General features: G+C 46.6%; 1 protein-coding gene across 1 annotated transcript in view; it reads left to right on the top strand.

Moving 5' to 3' along the window:
• ATP8B1 (ATPase phospholipid transporting 8B1) overlaps positions 1-18,810 on the top strand; it is a 958,513-nt gene that overhangs the window by 797,557 nt on the left and 142,146 nt on the right. Inside the window, exon 24 of the mRNA XM_069627043.1 lies at positions 13,516-13,599. Within this exon, the coding sequence (XP_069483144.1) occupies positions 13,516-13,599 (84 nt within the window). The remainder of the gene's footprint in view (positions 1-13,515; positions 13,600-18,810) is intronic.

Here is an 18,810-nt window from a genome sequence, read left to right as displayed (position 1 = left end):
ACCTCAGGAGCTCTGGCGTCCTTGTGTTCTCTTACCTGGACTGGCTGATCCGAGGGTTGTCGCCAGAGCATATTTTGACCCATCTCAAGGACACCTGCTCACTACTCCACAAGCTGGGCTTCTCCCTGTACTTGTGTAAGTCCCACACAACACCAACACAGAGGTTTAACTGGAGCAGTCCTGGACACTAGGGTGAGAAAGGACTCCCTCCGCCCCCACTGAGTGAGTCATCCTTGTCAGACAGATGGTCCAGCTCTTTCAGAACCACGCCACCTTGCCAGCGGCTTCAGTCCTCCACCGCTTAGGTCTCATGGCATTTTTCTAGTGCCAGAGGCCAGACCACGGATGCAGTCCATGCAATGGGTCCTTTGGGGCCACTGGTCCTAGTAATTCAGCACTTTAAGGGACGTCCTCTCGGTGTCAAAGCAGTGGCCAACGCTCTATCTTGGTGGGCCAGAATTGACAACATATTGGTGGAGGAACCTTTCTTTAAGACTGAATACAATACTTAACCGTTTTACACTCAAAGATGCCCTGAGTAAGGAAAACATAAAAACAAAGTACTCTCACCTGGGGATAGAAGCAAGGATTGTTGAGGATGATGTAGAAAAAGAATACCCAGGAGAGGATTGATGTCTGCTTCTGTCTTCAGATGATAATTGGAATTTCCCCCGAGAAACACCCAGTGAACCGGCACAGAGGCCAGGGCACAGCAGGGTTCCCAGGGATTCCCTCTTGGGGAATAAAACCCTGCGGAGCTGCTAGTGAACGTAGACTCCTTGAGAAGTCCCGAGGATGTAGATTACGCTATCCCCGGAGTTGGGTGATAACTGATTGTGTCTTTAGAGGATTGGGTCCAGAGCAGATATGCCAGGCTGGCTAAAGAGAGATAGGGAAACATAGTGATTAGTCTTTTGAGTTTGTCTTGTAATGGGAAAGAACTCTGGAAGCGGGAATCTTACCAAAGGATCTGATGGTTACTCGGTTTTGAAATGAAGCTAACCGAAGACCACGGATGAGCTAAAGGACTGGGTACACTGGACAAGGCAGAGCACAGAACAGAGATGGTAAACATACAATGAGGTGTAACAGAGCACAACCTAAACTCAAGGAGGAGAGAAGAAGACAATGTTACCCAGAATAACCAGGGACCCTCTCTATATTGAGAGATAACAGATCTCCAGAAGGAGTAAGAGCAAAGGGTGTTGGATCTGTATAATGACAAACGTAAACTATGAATCCACAGTGAAGAGAAACCGTTAAACATTCAATGCTCCAAACTAAACGAATGCCTACCAAAAGAAACCCTAGGAACCTGCACCGGTTGAAGGCGGATGCAGAAAGCAAAATCCTCCAAAGCGAGTTGCTTCGGTAAAACACTGAAACTGAAAGGCTCAGAGAAGTCCTAAAACAACACACATCAACAAAAACAAAGTTCAGTTAGGATCCTATGAAACAAAGTCGCAACAGATTGAAGCCTGAGCAGAGGGAGTAAGGGATTCCCTAACACGGACTCACGTAGCGTTCGCCAGCTCCTTGGAGAGTAGCAACGCGTCCTTGTCCGGGATCTGCAGGTTGATAAGTGTTAGGCGATCCTCTGCACACCGACCCACTGCACACCAGAATACTGCTCACATTTCACCAACACCTCCTTTCAGGGTTCGAGGCTCATTTTGATTCGGTTTACCCAAAGGACCGAAAGCTCCGTACCAGGTATGGTGTACGGGCTCGACTGCAACCCTTCCTGCACTGGCAGTTGCCATGGAGAACATACAGCAGAAGGGGAGGCGTTACATCTCCACGCCGATCACGTGATCCAGAGTGGCGTTCCTCAAGTGACCTTGGTGGACGTCACATGACCCCGAAACGCACAGTATATAATGCTTGAGACACGGAACACTCATTGCTTCTCAGCTGTCTTCAGACCCTGTTTAGCGTTATGTTTTGGTTTGCTTTTCTGGTTTACCTGGATCTTGGAACTTTCTTGTGGACTCCTTCGGATTACCCCTTTGTACCTTTGCTTGGAACTGTTTACCTGTTGCTGGATTTCGGACACGAACCTGACTTGCCTTCGGATCATCCTTGGTACCTTGTTGAACTTCTACGTCATTTCCTTTTTGGGATTCAAGTCACGCCTTCAGTCTTACAGGTGGTTCATCCTGCATCCACACTTGTCTGCGGTCCTCATGTTATAGGGACCGCCTCATCGGAGTCTCGAACCTCCCTCCTAGGTTTCCTGGGTTTTCCAAACACCGAATAGGTAAGGCTATTCAGATTCTTTGGGTATCGTGATTATATACTGTAATTGCCTTGTACTTAACCTCGTTCTGTTTGACAGCAGCCTTGGTGTTCCAGAGGTTCCGTGGATCCAGGAAGTAACTTCTCCCACCTGTGGCCCCAAAGGTCGCACAGCGGGTTTCTTTTAGTTCCCCTGTGCGTCACTTGAGGACAGAGGTTTCTACGGTCTACACGACACTCAAGTCAGAACAGACTGAGAAGCCATATAGTCGTGTTAGACAATGCAGGGGTCCACGGAAGAACCCATAGCTGCTTTAGTTCAGGCAATTACAGTATTAAGGGCAGATATGGCCGCCGCTAATACAGTGATTCACCAAAGGTTAGATTCCATACAGAGTGTTCAGCATTCTCTCCCTGCAGACCCTGAATTCGGGGATGCTAGCACTTCAACCACACCGCCTCTGTTGGCAAGTACCCCAACTCCAGCTCCGGTGGTCCTCCCAACCCCTTCCCCTTTGGCTGCTCCTGAACGCTATCAAGGTGATCCCAAGAAGTTCAGGACTTTCATCAATCAGTGCAAGTTACCTTTCTTGTGCAGACCCACGGCATTTCCTAATACCACCGCCAAAGCCGCTTTTGCCCTTTCCCATCTGGCCGGGACAGCTGCCGCTTGGGCTAACCCTTTATTGGAGAACAATATCCCGGTTCTCTGATTTTGATTTGTTAGTTCAAGAGATGTCTCGAGTCTTTGATACCAGACACAAGGCACAGTCTAGGGATTTGGAGTTGTTAGAACTAACCCAGGGTAGAGGGACTTTGATAGATTACATCACCCGGTTCAACCAATTGGTCGCCGAGACATCATGGCCGGAAAGCAAGCGGGCAGTCATATTCTATAGGGGGTTGAATAACGCAATGAAAGATGCCTTAGCAGTAATTCCTTCCATGCCCCCTCAGTATCAGGAACTAGTGGATCTTGCCCTGCAGGTGGATGCACGGCGATCAGAGCGCAGAGCTGAGTTGGGGGTTTCTTCCCACCCTACAGTTGTCAGTACCCCTGCTTCCAGTACTGAAGAACCTATACAAGGTATAAGGAGGTTTACGTAGCCCTATCACAACATCTGAGAGAGAACGTAGAAGGGTGGATAATGCATGCTTTTATTGTGGCACCACGGGACATTATGTGAAAGAATGTCCTCGACGTCCCAAGAAGAGTCAGGTTTTTCGGACGGCTCCACCTTAGATCCGGAGACCAGGTCGAGTGTTCAGTCTTCATCTCCGGGTACCCCTCTTGCCTTTGCTCGTGTCCAGCCCATCTTTGTACAGGCCACTCTTTGTCCCTCTACGGGTATTTCTCATGCAGTCACGATCATAATTGACTCAGGTGCCACTGGGAACTACATAGACATTGCGTTAGCTCATTCCCTCAAGCTACCTTTAGTGGTAAAAACCCGACCTGAACCTGTTCAGGCTGTAGATGGCACTGCATTAGTCTCTGGTCCCGTTAGACACCAAACTGCACCTCTATTATTGACCATACAAGACATTCACACAGAGACGTTAAGTTTTGACTTAATCACACCTCAATTCGGTATCATATTAGGAATACCATGGTTACGTGAACACAATCCTCTGATTAATTGGCAATCAGGCACGGTGCTCTTCGAGTCTGAGATTTGTCAGAACTATTGTCTCCCAACCCATCAAGCAACAGATACTCCTTCTCGGGCATTGGGAGCTCTTGCTCAACTCACGCTGAATGATGATGGATCAGAGGTTGTGAATTCCCACACCGTTGGGGGGGTGGTGTCAGGGATTCCATCTGAATATAAAGCTTTCGAATCAGTTTTCGATCGCGGTTCTTCCGAGGTACTTCCCCCACACAGACCATATGACTGTCCAATTGAATGAATCCCTAATTCCACCATTCCTTCGGGCAGGATTTATTCTTTGTCTCCCTCGGAAGAACAAGCGTTGAAACAGTATGTACAGAACGCCCTACGACTTGGACATATCCGCCCCTCTACTTCACCAGCTGCAAGTCCTATATTTTTTGTACCTAAGAAAGAGGGGGACTTACGTCCTTGTGTGGATTATCGGCGTCTTAACACTCTCACAAAAAAAGATAGATATCCAATTCCATTAATCACACCTCTTCTGGACCACTTATCCCATACTTCTGTTTTCACCAAGCTGGATCTTCGCGGCGCATACAACCTAGTGCGCGTTCGCGAAGGCGATGAGTGGAAAACTGCCTTTTGCACCCGTTACGGCTTGTATGCATATCTAGTCATGCCCTTCGGTCTATGCAACGCCCCAGCAACATTTCAGCGTTTTATGAATGACCTATTCAGGGACATTCTGGACGTATACATGGTTGTTTATTTGGATGACATCTTGATCTTTTCACGGAATCTTGATGACCATGTAAAGCATGTCCGGGAAGTATTGTCCCGTCTGAGAGAACATTCACTATTTGTCAAACCCGAGAAATGTCAATTCCATAAAACGTCTGAGTTTCTGGGCTTCCACATTACCCCTGGGGCTTTATCCATGAACGAATCCAAGGTTAAAGCAGTCCTAGATTGGCCAGTTCCTCAAACACTCAAGTCCTTGCCGGCCTTTTTGGGCTTCGCCAACTTTTATAGACGCTTTATTTCCTCCTTTTCCACAATTGTAGCCCCACTCACGGCCCTGACTAGCCCTCAGGTACCCTATCGATGGCAGAAGGAACATCAAGAATCTTTTGAGGCTTTGAAAACCGCTTTCACTACCGCACCGGTGCTCCAGCACCACAATCCCAATCTTCCATTCATAGTTGAGGTGGATGCCTCTTCTTTTGCTCTTGGTGCGATATTGTCTCAGACATGTCCTACAACAGGCAAGTTGCACCCGGTGGCATACCACTCCCGTAAGTTTTCCAATACTGAGACCCATTATACTGTAACGGAGAAGGAACTCCTGGCTGTCATGGACGCCTTTCGTGTCTGGCGCCATCATCTTCTGGGGGCTAAACATCCAATCACTGTATACTCAGATCATCGAAATCTACAGGATCTGGCCTCCTTAAAGTGCATCAATAGCAGACAGGTCCGGTGGCATCTTTTCTTTTCCGCTTTTGATTTCCACATTCTGCATCGTCCTGGAAACTCACATGGAAAAGCGGACGCCTTGTCACGTTCTCCGGGTGGGGTCGAATTGCCAACCTTCCCTGATACGGTTCTTGGAAAGAGTCATGTGATTTGTCTCTGCACTCCCTCTTTGTCATTGTTAGATTCTGTACGAGCTTGGACGAGCAATCATTCCGACCAACTGCGGGATTGGGACCCCGTTTATTCTGATGGTTTGCCTTTCGTGCATGAACGTCTGTTTCTTCCCACGCCTGACACTCGTAACTTGGCCCTTGAGTGGTCTCATGATGCTCCCTTTAATGCCCACCCCAGTCAAGAGCGCACTTTGGATCTCCTAAAGCGCTGGTGTTGGTGGCCCTCTATGAAGCGCGATGTGGAATGCTATGTCAATTCATGCGCTGTTTGTGCTCAGGCTAAACATCGAAGAGGACGACCAGTTGGGCTGCTGCTTCCGCTTCCGGTACCTCCAAGACCTTGGCATACACTGACAATGGATTTCGTGACCAATCTCCCCAAGATACGAGGTTTTGACACCATTTGGGTGGTGGACACGTTCACAAAAAAGGCTCGTTTTGTTCCTTGTAAGGGTATTCCTTCGGCCCCAGTCTTGGCAGTCTTGTTTTTTGAACATGTGTTTGTGTTATTTGGACTCCCTTCGGTCATTGTATCTGATCGAGGGTCGCAATTCACCTCTCGTTTTTGGAGATCATTGACTAAATTACTTGGCATCGATACCAGGTATTCTTCGGCCTATCATCCGTAGACTGATGGGCAGACCGAAAGGACGAATCAATCTATGGAGCAGTATCTTCGGTGTCTTATATTGCAGCAACAGGCCTCCTGGTTGAGCGCCTTACGGCTTGCTGAGTTCGCATACAATAACGCGGCTCATTCTGCTATAGGTTTTTCTCCATTCTACGCCCTCTATGGGCAACACCCCAAGGTCTTGCCTGTCCCTGATGCTTCTGTCTCTTTGAATCCTGCGGCCACGGCTTGTCTTAGGGATCTGTCTGCTGTTCATGCTAGTACTGTGGTCCATCTTACTGAAGCAAAGGCTTCTATGAAGGCTCATGTTGACGGCAAGCGCCTGGCTGCTCCTCCCCTGGTGGTGGGTTCTAGGGTCTGGTTATCTTCACGTCCCCTTCGCCTGGTGGGTTGCCGGAAACTACTGCCTCGTTTCGTTGGCCCATATGTGATCTCTCAGGTTGTGAATCCGGTGGCTTTTCGTCTGGTTCTCCCGAGTTCTTGGCGTATCCATCCTGTTTTTCATGTCTCTCTCCTCAAGCCTTGTCCTGATTCTTCCCGCCTCCGGGCCCCTGTAGCTCCGGTGTCCCTGGCCTTCCCTGATGTTTTTGAAGTGTCGGCCATTCTGGGTTCCCGCTGGTTTAGGGGTAGGCTCCAGTATTTAGTGGATTGGAAGGGTTATGGACCGGAGGAGCGTTCTTGGGTTTCTGCTCTGGATCTTGACGCTGCTCGGTTGGTGGCCCGCTTCCATAGGGATCACCCGTCCTGCCCACGGGGTCGTGGGCCCTTGGGGGGGGGGGGGGGGGCGCTATGTTAGGCGATCCTCTGCACACCGACCCACAGCACACCAGAATACTGCTCACATTTCACCAACACCTCCTTTCAGGGTTCGAGGCTCATGTGATTCGTTTACCCAAAGGACCGAAAGCTCCGTACCAGGTATGGTGTACGGGCTCGACTGCAACCCTTCCTGCACTGGCAGTTGCCATGGAGAACATACAGCAGAAGGGGCGGCGTTACATCTCCATGCCGATCACGTGATCCAGAGTGGCGTTCCTCACGTGACCTTGGTGGACGTCACATGACCCCGAAACGCACAGTATATAAGGCTTGAGACACGGAACACTCATTGCTTCTCAGCTGTCTTCAGGCCCTGTTTGGCGTTACGTTTTGGTTTGCTTTTCTGGTTTACCTTGATCTTGGAACTTTCTCGTGGACTCCTTCGGATTACCCCTTTGTACCTTTGCTTGGAACTGTTTACCTGTTGCTGGATTTCGGACACGAACCTGACTTGCCTTCGGATCATCCTTGGTACCTTGTTGAACTTCTACGTCATTTCCTTTTTGGGATTCAAGTCACGCCTTCAGTCTTACAGGTGGTTCATCCTGCATCCACACATGTCTGCGGTCCTCATGTTATAGGGACCGCCTCATCTGAGTCTCGAACCTCCCTCCTAGGTTTCCTGGGTTTTCCAAACACCGGATAGGTAAGGCTATTCAGATTCTTTGGGTATCGTGATTATATACTGTAATTGCCTTGTACTTAACCTCGTTCTGTTTGACAGCAGCATTGGTGTTCCAGAGGTTCCGTGGATCCAGGAAGTAACATCTCCCACCTGTGGCCCCAAAGGTCGCACAGCAGGTTTCTTTTAGTTCCCCTGTGCGTCACTTGAGGACGGAGGTTTCTACGGTCTACACGACACTCAAGTCAGAACAATAAGCCGTCGGCGTCTCGTCCCGGAAACATTGCAGAGCATTCTGGGGCGGGATGACTAGACTGCTGCACACACTGCAGCGGTCCGTGAGAGCCGCCATATTGGAGTAAGACATGTCAGCGAGAGCCGCCATGTTGAAGTCGGGTATTGTACTATGGGAAATGCGAATGATCGTGACATTCTGAGCTCCATGGCCCCAGTCAGCGTGGTCACGGATGCGTCCTTGAAAGGTTGGGGCCCTCACTGCAAAGTTTTAAAGGCGAACGGCCTTCCTTTGGTCAGTGATGGAGGCCTGATGGCACATCAACAGGCGAAGCTGCAAGCCAACTCTGAAAGGGAAGCATGTCCTGGTTATGACGGACAATATGGTGGCCATACGCTAACTCAACAAGCTTGGTGTGCCCCCCTCCCCTTTGCAGAGAGGCGATGCAGCTGTTCTGGCTTTTGGAGAATCTGATCTCTGTCTAATCAGTATGTCTTGCAGGGACAGAGAATAGTTTGTCGGATGCTCTGAGCAGGCAGAGCACAGTCTCACACAAGTTGGAGGTGTGCTAGGAATTCCTAGATGTGTTCTTCTCTCTGGAGTAACCCAGAAGTGGATCCGTTTGTCACTGAGTCCAACAGGAAGTGAAGAAGGTTTTGCTCGAGGGAATCACATGCGAAGGGCATACTAGGGGATGTGTTTCTGGTGGAGTGGACCGTCACTCTACACTACACCTTCCCTCTGATTCCCATCATTCTGTGGGTTCTCATGAGGTTCGTGAGGTTTCGAGAAAACTCTGATCTTGATTGCCCTGGATTGGGTGAGGAGAACATGCCACCTCTCTGGTTGCCTAGTCGACCGAATCGCCGATCCAGTCGGAAGGTTGGGTGCTCCGCCCGAACCCGGAATCTCTCAATCTACATGCGTGGCTCTTGGGAGGATGAAATATGACTGGGACCTCTCCAAGGAGGTACTTGAGGTGTTGCTGGCTGCACGTAGACCGCCAAACAGATAGCTCTATGCGTGCAGATGGAGAAGATTTGAGGTGTGGTGCAGGGAACGCACAATTGATGCCATCTCTTGCCCCACCACTACTGTGATGGTGTTCCTTCTGTCACTGGCCTCTTCAGGTCACCACAGTCAAAGGATACCTGGAGGCCTTGTCTGTGTTCAAAAGTCTCTGGGTCAAGGGTCTTTCTTTACAATCCTGGTTATGGCATAATTCCAGAAGAGCCTTATGAATAAATTTCCACCTAATCCCTTTGTTGGTCCAGACTGGGACTTTAATTTGGTTCTAACCTTCTGTATGGCAGCTCCCTTCGAGCCTTTGCATTCATGTTCTTTGTTAGTGGCCATCACATCTGCCAGATATGTAAGTGAGCTGCAGGCTGTATCTGCCTGTTCTTTGTTTTATCGGGAGAAGGTTTCCCTGAAGGTGTGAACTGGTTTTCTGCCCAAGGTGTTATAAGAATTTCACCTGTCCCAGGCCATTGACCTTCCTGTCTTTTACCTGCCTCCACACCTCTCGAAGGAGGAGGAAAGTTTCCACAGGCTGCACCTGAAAAGGGAACTGCATTTCTATGTTGCCAGACGGCGGAGTGTAGGACGGTGGGTCAGTTGTTTGTGGCCTTCTTTGTGGCTAAGAGGGGTTTGGCTGTTTCAAAGCAGACCACCCCGTGGTGGATCACACTTTGCATTTTCGAATGCTACCACAATGCAGGGGAGGAACTACCTCCAGGCATCAGAGCCCACTCGACTACAAGGGTGGCTGCCTCAACAGCCCTGCGATGGGGGGTGCCAATGAAGGACATTTGTTGGGCGGCAACCTGGTCCTCGCTGCATACATTTACCAAACATTACAGCCCGTGGAGCCAACACTCAATTTGGAAGAGCAGTTTTGCAAAATGTCGTCCTAAAAGGGACTTTCATCCTGCCTCCTTCATGAATACTGCTTGGGGAGTCGATCTGATGAGGAATTTTCTGGGAAAAAGGAAATACATTAAAGGAGAAATTACTCACCGTGATGTTCTTCCTATGGATTCTTCTCCCAGAGATTCCTCATCACCTTCCCATCCAACCCAACTATGAAAGTGCCTGCAGTCAGTGGCTACTTCTCTCTTGGGAGGAAGAGGTGAGCTCTTGTTTTGAGGTCTACCGTGCACTTGTTGAGTGCCACCAGTGCTCCAGATAGGATTTTGGCGTGAGAGTACTTTACTCCCAATTTTGAGAATTGGAGAGTAAATCCAGTTTCAAGAGAGTAAAAATGAGTTTACTCCTTCATAAGAGTAAAAAAGTGTCTCACAACTATCCAATTTGTGCATAAAATTAAAACTGGGTTGAAAACATAGTGACAAAAGAACTTGTGGATGCGTACTATCCAGCTTCATCTTCATGATACTTGCACACTAAGCTTCTTTTAACTACTAAAGATGCCAGCTAGTTACATCATAAATCAAGTCCCTCACTCTACCAGCATCACTTCTCTGCCTCTCGGGCCTAGTGTTGCTGCCTGGCTCTACCTGCTCGACAGCCACTTCATGTTTTTGCTCCATTTCTCCTTCCTTTTGGTACACTGTTTCCCCTGTCTCTCACTTTCCGATGTTCTGCCTCTCACCTTAAGTGTTGCTATGCCACATTTTTAGGTCTGTTGCTCTGTCACTCTGCCTCGCCCATCTCTGCATTCTATCATTTCTGGTTCTCGCCTACATGTGTTGTATCGATTGATATATAATCTCCTCTTCCTCCATCATGTCATTACTCTGGCTATATCTGTTTTGTGATTTCCTCTGTTGTGGTTGCTACTCCTTTTCATGAACTTGCTTGCACTGCCTCTTATGTTATTGGCCTGCCTTTCTCCAGTCTGGATTTTCTATTTCCAGCTCTCCCATTTGCTGTTGATGTGCTTCTCTTATTTTACTGTCTCCATTTGCTCTGCTTATATGCCTCACACCTATTGTGAGTGTGTGTGTGTGTCCTATTATTTATCTCTGTTTCCCTTCTCACTTTCTTTGTTGCTCTCTTATGTAGCACATTGGTCTCTCTTTCTGTTGCTCGAATTCCTGTTTTGGATTGTCTAATACATTCTCTGTTCTCTATGCCCACAAACCCCCCGCCCCCACTTTGTTCTCCTGTATTGCTTAGGTTCAGAGTTGCTCTTCATCTCCTTTTTGTATTTTGACTTGGCACCAATAAATATTAAAGCTGAAAATGCCTTTTCCGTTTACAAATCTAGTGCATCTTTACCATTAGGTGCTGCTTTTCAGATGTGTGCAAAGCTTCTTTTGGCCCTTAGGTGGGTATGGTGGAGTTGGAGGTTTGTCTCACCAGATGAAGCACTTGCTTGAATGTAGATGTTTTACCAGCACTGCCGTACCTGTACATGGAGTCCCTCTAGACTCTCCAGTAGCAGAAGTTTTTTGTAACTGGCCTGGGTTCTGTCACAAAATAGTTTGCGGTTTTCTCTTTTCCTTTGATTCCAGGCGTCGCCGGTTTCGTTCTTCCTTCTTACTTTCTCGCCTCTCCAACTTGAGTTGGTGTGGACCACCTCAGTGAGCTGTTGAACCCCTTGGTCCCGCTGTAACAGGTTATGGCCTCCTCCACGGTTTTTCGCGCTCTCCTGATGGTCACCTATGCAGCTCTGCTGTATCCTATGGTAGGCGGTCTCGACATTATTGTTGGACTACACGCTCCACCCATTACCTATTACACGAGTTCCTAACCGACTTGCAAGACATTTCTCGGGTGTCATGCTATTTCTCTTCTCCACCTCGGAGACTAGCCTCGCTGCCATTCCCCGAAGACTTGCATCAGCTCTCCAGGCTTCAATGTGGCCTCCTCGGCCACCTGGTTCTCCCTCTGGTCGTATCACAGCTTCCAGCCTGCTAGAACTACAGGGGCTGTTGCCGGACGGGTCAGAAGATGAAGCATACAGTCGGTCTTTGCTGTTCAGTTTAAATAGTGGGATGGCCCCAGCATAACGTCATTCCATTTGATAGCATCTGCTCTAGCTTTTGTCCCGCTGAACTGTAATGTTTTCGAGTGCTTCTTAGTCTCTGTGCTTTTGTCAGATGGGTTCAATGTTTCACAATAGCACATTGTTTCGGAGGTGATCTTATGTGGATAAAATGTGGGTATTGTCGTCAGCCTATGTGATGGGATTTCACAGGGGTTGTGCCTCCTAATTATGTCCTTATCCCAGGAGAGGAGTCCCTCCCCATGAGATCCCCCCGCATGTTACCACCACTATGGGGACTATTGTTTAGCGGTCTGACCTGCCTAGCTTCATGGGAACGGCTTCTCCCTTAGGGAGAAGTGTCCACTGACCCTTAATTGCATTTGCACGAGATTGGAGCATCAGCTCTTTAATACTGATGTCACTTGGCTATAAGTCACTGCCACAGAACAAATCCATTTCAGGCATGGCACTCTGGTTTAGATTACGAGTGCGCAGTTAGTGCTCTGTCAAGCGGATGGCCCTCATGCACTCTCCCCCACTCTGACTACCTATGCTCATACATTGTCACATGATGTATGAAACACATTTTTCCCTGCCCTCCACACGCTTGATATGATTGGATATTTATAACGCGCTTAATACCCAGAGGTTTCTAAATGTGGACCCGGGGATCGAACCTCGGTTGCTCTGTCGTTTTGCCTCCAAGGCGAGCATGTTGCCCCTTAGCTATCCTCCGAGCTTCTCTCCAAGTATTCTATTCTTACCAGCCTTTATTTAAATTAGGCATACAGTAATATCTGATCCCACAACATAACTAATGTCGTTTTTAACAGTGTGGCATACAGGCCGTATGTTGCTTCAGGATGTGGAACGTCCCTTTCATGGACTCTTGGCGCTTGTATCAGTGCCCATGCTGCCAGCTATTTGTTTAATACGAACACACTTACTGGTCACAGTAACACCAGCAATCGTAGCTTCAGAAAGGATGCTGTTTGTAGGCCCCCAATGTGGCAGATATCTGCCTCAGCTGATATCAATATTTTGATAATGCCAACTTGTGCGTGTGTCAAGGAGTAGCCCTCAGAGTAGCTAGAATCCCCCTGTGCAAAACGTAATAATGATGCTGGTGCCATTTTTTTCTTTTAAAACAATTTTTATTGATTTTACAAACAAAATAACACGCAGACTTCATAAACGATATCCAGTGATACATCTCGTCGTACATCTGCACCCCCCTCCAATCCCCCCCCAGCCTATTCCACTTCAATTTTTACTCTTGGTGTATATTACCCCACTTGAACTCCTCACCACAACCCTATTAAGCTGTTTGTGATGGTGCGTGTATCTGAGTCTGAGTGTCATCCTGTGCAGGGGCGCCAGTTCTTGTATTAGATGCTGGTGACATTAATCTGACTGTGTCCAGTATGGTTTTCAAATTGCCACAACCAGATTTTCTATCAAGTGTATTTTCTGTTGTAGCAACAGTATATTTTTTAAACTGCCTATGCGTTCTTTAGAAAACCATTAGCAATTAAATTCTTCAAAGGACTTTAAATCAGTTTCAGTTATCTGCCCTGATATGCATTCTATTGTTTTATGTCCCAAAAGCAACTAGTAGAGATATGTGCCTGCTTCCATGAATATTCTTAATTGTTTTCATATTTTGTTTGTTCGTGCTTTTTAGTGCCCTTTACTTTGAGAATTTCCATGTTTTGGAACTTAAATGAATACAACAAATTTTCTTTTCCAGCCCGTGTATGAGGATTGGTTCATTGCACTCTACAACGTGCTGTACTCCAGTCTTCCCGTTCTACTTGTCGGCTTGCTTGATCAGGTTTGTTATATTTTACATAGACTGTGTATTTGCCTTGTCCTGCACGCACAGATTTGGGTATGGACTAAAGGGTTGCAATCTTGAGCTCTCCAAATATTTTCAACTAGCACTCTATCCGGTCAGCAAAGTCAATCGTAAGAGATAATTTACGTTAGTCCAAAACCTCTAGAAGGGCTGCCGTTTGCATACTCCTTCTAGAGCAGGAAAAGTAGCAGAATACTTGTGGCTTTATCTGGTTAACTGATGAGTTTTATGGGTCAGATGTAGTGTTACTAAAAAGTGGTCCTAGACCGGAAGACCAAAGGTGTTGGTTCTTTTTTGTAACTGGTGCCAATGCTAAGGTGGCCGCCAGGAGAATATTGCAACAGAATTAACTGAAAAGTGGTGAGGGGGTGTGATCCATACAGTGAGCCTGGAGCAGCACCTGTTGCCTTACTGACAGTCCATGCAGAACATAATGAAAAGGGTGCATTTGGCACCAGTGGCCAACTGTGCTGCCTCGTTTGATATAAACTGTTAATGCCAGAGCAGGTAATCCAGCAACCCGAGATATATGGAGATACAGTAATCCATCCTTGGTAGCACAGCTGCTGAGCCCAAGTGCCATGCAGGGTGCCTGGTAACAGTGGAAAGAAGCTCTTATGTCTTAAGCTGTAAGAAAGAGGGCTGTAAACTGCATTTAGCGTGGGTGAGGGACTAAAATCTTGATCAAATTTAAGATCGAGATTTTCAACTGTCACTAGTGGTATGTGACATAGGCCTATACCAGGAGTCGAGAAGGCTTTGCTCTGCTTACTGCCAGGATCTGTTTATTATTAAATGTTCAAATTGATTTCCACAATCAAACCCAGGGGTGGATTTTGAGAGGCCAGCCTATTATGGTGAACGGGAAATAAACCCTGCCAAACCCAGTCAAGGTAAAGGCTACAGTGATGCACACAGACCACTTCCATTTAAACAGTAAATATAACATTATTTATTAGGCCTTTAGAATACACACTAAGCAATGAAACCTCTAGGTAAGTAATGTCATTCAACGACTCATAAGAGTGAATGAATATTGTAAGGGTGTGGAATGAGGAGATTGGCACACAGGTGGCATGCTTGTTGGCAGAGACTTTTCTTAAATATGTGTTGGAGAAATACCTTTGTGGCCCTACTACCAGAAGGGGTTTCCCAGCCTCAAAATAATATTCCAAGGAGTCTGTCAGGATACCTAAACTAATGTGAAAGGGGGATCTTCTTTAGTCTCAAAGTTCTGTTTCAACTCGCAAAACAAAGTTCCAAAATGGTGCAACAAATAAAATAGGAAAAGGAGGGACAACCTTACTCATAGGTTGTCATGCCCTCTGAATTCAATAAATGTCTTTTCCTCTTTCAGTGTTCCTGTCGTGTCCTCAGAATGTCCAATGAGGGTCTTTTCCTCTTTTAGTGTTTCAAAAATGTCCTTGATCTTGTCTGTACAAGTCACTTGGGAGGATGCTTCCCTCCCCTTAGCTTCTTTCCAGTATTTTTAGAGTCAACCTGGCTCTTGTTTCTCTCAGGCACTATGATTATGAAGATTATATGCTTCATCACATTCCCAGAGTTGTCTTGGTTCCTCTTGACTTCTCCTTGGTTTCACAGCCAACCTGGTACACTATCCTGCCAGGTAATGTGAGTAAGAAGAGTGCTTTAGTTCCCTTCATATGTGAGTGAGTCCCAGGCTTTGCCTTCTCTTTACTTTCCAATTAAGTATTTTCTTGCTTGACTACTACTGCTTTGTTGTTTCCGGCCAGCCTGTTATGCTCTCCTGCCAGGTACTGCGAGTATGGCTGTCTCTCTTCATGTGGTTACAAATCCCAGACTTGTAATTTCTTTAATTGTGGTCTTGCTTTGCTGCTACTACTCCTTCGTTGGTCACGGATAACCTGGTATACTATTCTTCCAGGCACTGAGTATGAAAGTTGCTTTGGCACTTTCTCCATATGGGTGCAAGTCCCAGGACTCGCCTTGCTTTAATGGCGGTCTTCTTGTTTTGCTACTACTACGTTGGTTACAGCCAACCTGGTATACTATCCTGTCAGGTACTGTGATAAAGTATTGGTTTGGAGGCCTTGATTAAGTATCTGGGTCCGAGACCCGCTTCCGTAACCTCCCTTCTCCTAGCCGTCCCAACTGGCCTGGTCTCCCTGACCTTTCTGGAGATATTACTGGAGATTTTCAGTTGTTTGTGGGTGCTTCAAGCCTTCATCTCTTCCCTTCTTCCAGGGAATGCGGCGGCTCGTGATGGCTCCGGGCCTCGCGTCTCCGCTTTCCTGCGTGCTGCAGGATCTCTGACTGGATGGGAGCTCAGGCTTCTGCCTCTCGCGGGTGTTCGTCTGCAATGGAGCTTCTAGAAAACCCTTTACCAGTGGGTTAAGTATCCTATTCTCTGTACTGCCAGTGTCCTGTCTCCTCTACAGCTGGTAACATTAAATTCTCCTGCTCCCTCCTGGAGGGCCTCTCTCACTTCCCAGTGCTTCCTCCCTTTTTATGACATGAACAGTATTTGCCGTTCTCAGGCCTCTAGTCCACGCTCCTTGGTTCTGTGGAACCTGGCACATGGATCCACGCCTCTTCCTCATCCCAGAGATCTTCACCCCTCACTATGTTGTTGCTCTTCCTCGTCCCAGTGTTTCTTGGGGAAGTGGCATTTTCTATTCTGTAGACATACATGGAAGTGTGGCGTTTTTATGTCTTGTGCAGGGTAACTGGGTGAGGGCGTTTGGGGTGTTGGGGAATTATACCGGCCACGGTGTCGTCCCTCATCCCATCGGGGGTTTACCTCCCCATGAGAGCCACCTGCTGAGTACCACCCCTGGAGGGACTATCTGCTAGTGGCCTTACCTCCCTGCCCTCATGCATATATGCATTTGAAAGAAGTTAGAAAAGCATTTGATTCAAAACAAGTGCAGTGCAGGTGAGTAATCGGATCCATAAAACACAGTAGAAACACTTTAAGAACAAGACTAGACATAGTTCCGAGAAGTAATCTGTTCCTAAAGAAATAATTTTCAGGTTGAAATTTAGAGTTTAGAAAGTTAGGAAAAGTTCAGGTAAGTTGCTCACTGTCGCATTACACTAAGGAAGGCTTAGGAGGGGATCCTACACTAGACCACCTATCTGAGTTGGGAGCCAGGAATGTATACCCAATCATGGACAGCCACTGGCTTAACATTCTACAAAGTAGCAGACATTCAAGGGAACGGATATGGACTGGGACCACATGGGCCACCTCCCACATCCTGCCACACACAAAACACCACTTTGCCCAGGAAAGCAGAGGCTTTCCCTGGGAAAGGACATTCCATATACAGCAATTCAGTACCCAAGAGGGCAGGAAGAAGGCCAAAGGACAACATGGCCAAAGGACAGGCAACAATCTCATGGCATTGCCATTTTAAAGTATATGGTACTTTTTATGGCATTATGTTGTAATATGCAAAAGCGCATGAGTAAAAGGTCAAAAACATGGAAGGAAAATATCCGCTGCCACCAACCCATCCTGGCCACATTGCATTTGTTACCACAAAGTCACAAAAAGTTTTAAGGATACAAAGCATCCTAGCCCCACTTCACTGTAAGGTGATGTATGCAGTTTTAAAATGCAAGAAATCCACTAAAAGTGCACCAGTACTGATAGTCTTATGGACTGATCAGTTTAACCATAAGAATTTGCAAAAAGACAAGCGAACTATGGCAGAACGCTTTACCTACATCTAAAAAGTTAAGTCAGCAGCAAGCAAAAAGGGATGCCTCATAGTCTATAGAAGGAAAGTGGCAATAAGAAAATCTTTCCCAACAATAAACTGGCCTCTATACTCTCAATAAAGGTGATGCAGCTGGTAGAAAAAGTATGATAAATGTTTGCCAAAGTTCTTGCTAAAATCTTCCCAAATTAATAAAATTTGATCAACTTAGATTTATCAAAGAAAGGAATCTCTCATCCAACGCTAGACTATAACTTGATGCTATCCACCTGGTTTCGAATGATAGAGATGGATATGCAGCAATTGCTTTAGACGCCGAAAAGGCTTTTGATCGGGTTGGTTGGGGTTGTCTCTTCTATGCTTTACGTTGGCTTGGGTGTGGTGAGGGTTTTGTATCCCTTGCCAAACTTATTTGAGATCCCAAATCCTCTATCTTTATCAATGGTCAAACCTCAGCATTTTTTCCTCTCAAAAGCGGAACTATATAAGGCTGCCCCTTGTGTTCTAATATATATATGTACTGTCTCTGGAACCCTTATTGGAATTGATCAGGCATGATGTACATATCCCCGGTAATTGTAGTGGCAAACAGGAGATTACGATTTCTGTGTGAGCTGTTGACATACTTATCCTATAAAACCTAAGGTCAATCTTCCCAATTTATCTGTATTGGATATCTTTTTCATTGTTTGCTGTGTATAAGCTCAATAAGTATGAATATGAAATGTTATCCCTTAATCCATTTGTTTATAAACATGAAATTGACACGTTGGGTTTCAAATGGTCTGATAGTTCTTTTAGATAACTTGGTCTGCATTTTTCTCATCGGTTTGCAGCAACATTAAACTTATAACGAATGTCCTTCTGGGCTTGATAGGCTTAGAGTTAACTTCTCTATGGTCGCCTCTATACTTGTCTTGGCGGGGATGTTTTGAGACATGTTAAATTATCTCCCTTTGTATTTTATTACCTTCAAATGCTTCCGGTTCCCTGTCCCGCCACATTTTTATAGATCCCTCAATTCAATCTTGGTACATTTTTTATGGGAAATGGGGAAAAATAGGAGAATTACCATTACTAAATTCAATGCCCTCATTGAAAATGGTGGAGTTATTTTCCCAGACTAAATGGCATCATAATGCATTTTTACTTGGATAAATGCATGATCCCACAAGAATACAGCATTAAGCCATGGTTTTTCATGTTATAGCTGCTAAACTTTATAATTGTTACAGGTCAGACTTCTTAATATAAAATGGGTTGCGGAATTCCAATGGGAAATGGACTGCGGAATGGTGTTTGATGAGAAGACTTGGGTATTATGGTCCAAGGTGAAACGCACATCCACCTCAGCCACCATTACACAAAACCTCTTCTTTGGACATGGAGCTTTCCTAACCCTGATAAGTTATTCAAGACTCGGCATGGATCTGATGGGAATTGTTTGTCTTGTGGGAACAATCTTGGTTCCTACAAACGC

This window comes from Ambystoma mexicanum, chromosome 6p, assembly GCF_040938575.1.
Source record: "Ambystoma mexicanum isolate Mex_15411 chromosome 6p, UKY_AmexF1_1, whole genome shotgun sequence".
NCBI classification, from domain to species: Eukaryota; Metazoa; Chordata; class Amphibia; order Caudata; family Ambystomatidae; genus Ambystoma; species Ambystoma mexicanum.
Note: the sequence above shows the minus strand (reverse complement) of the source record. Positions and strands in the feature narration are given on the sequence as shown.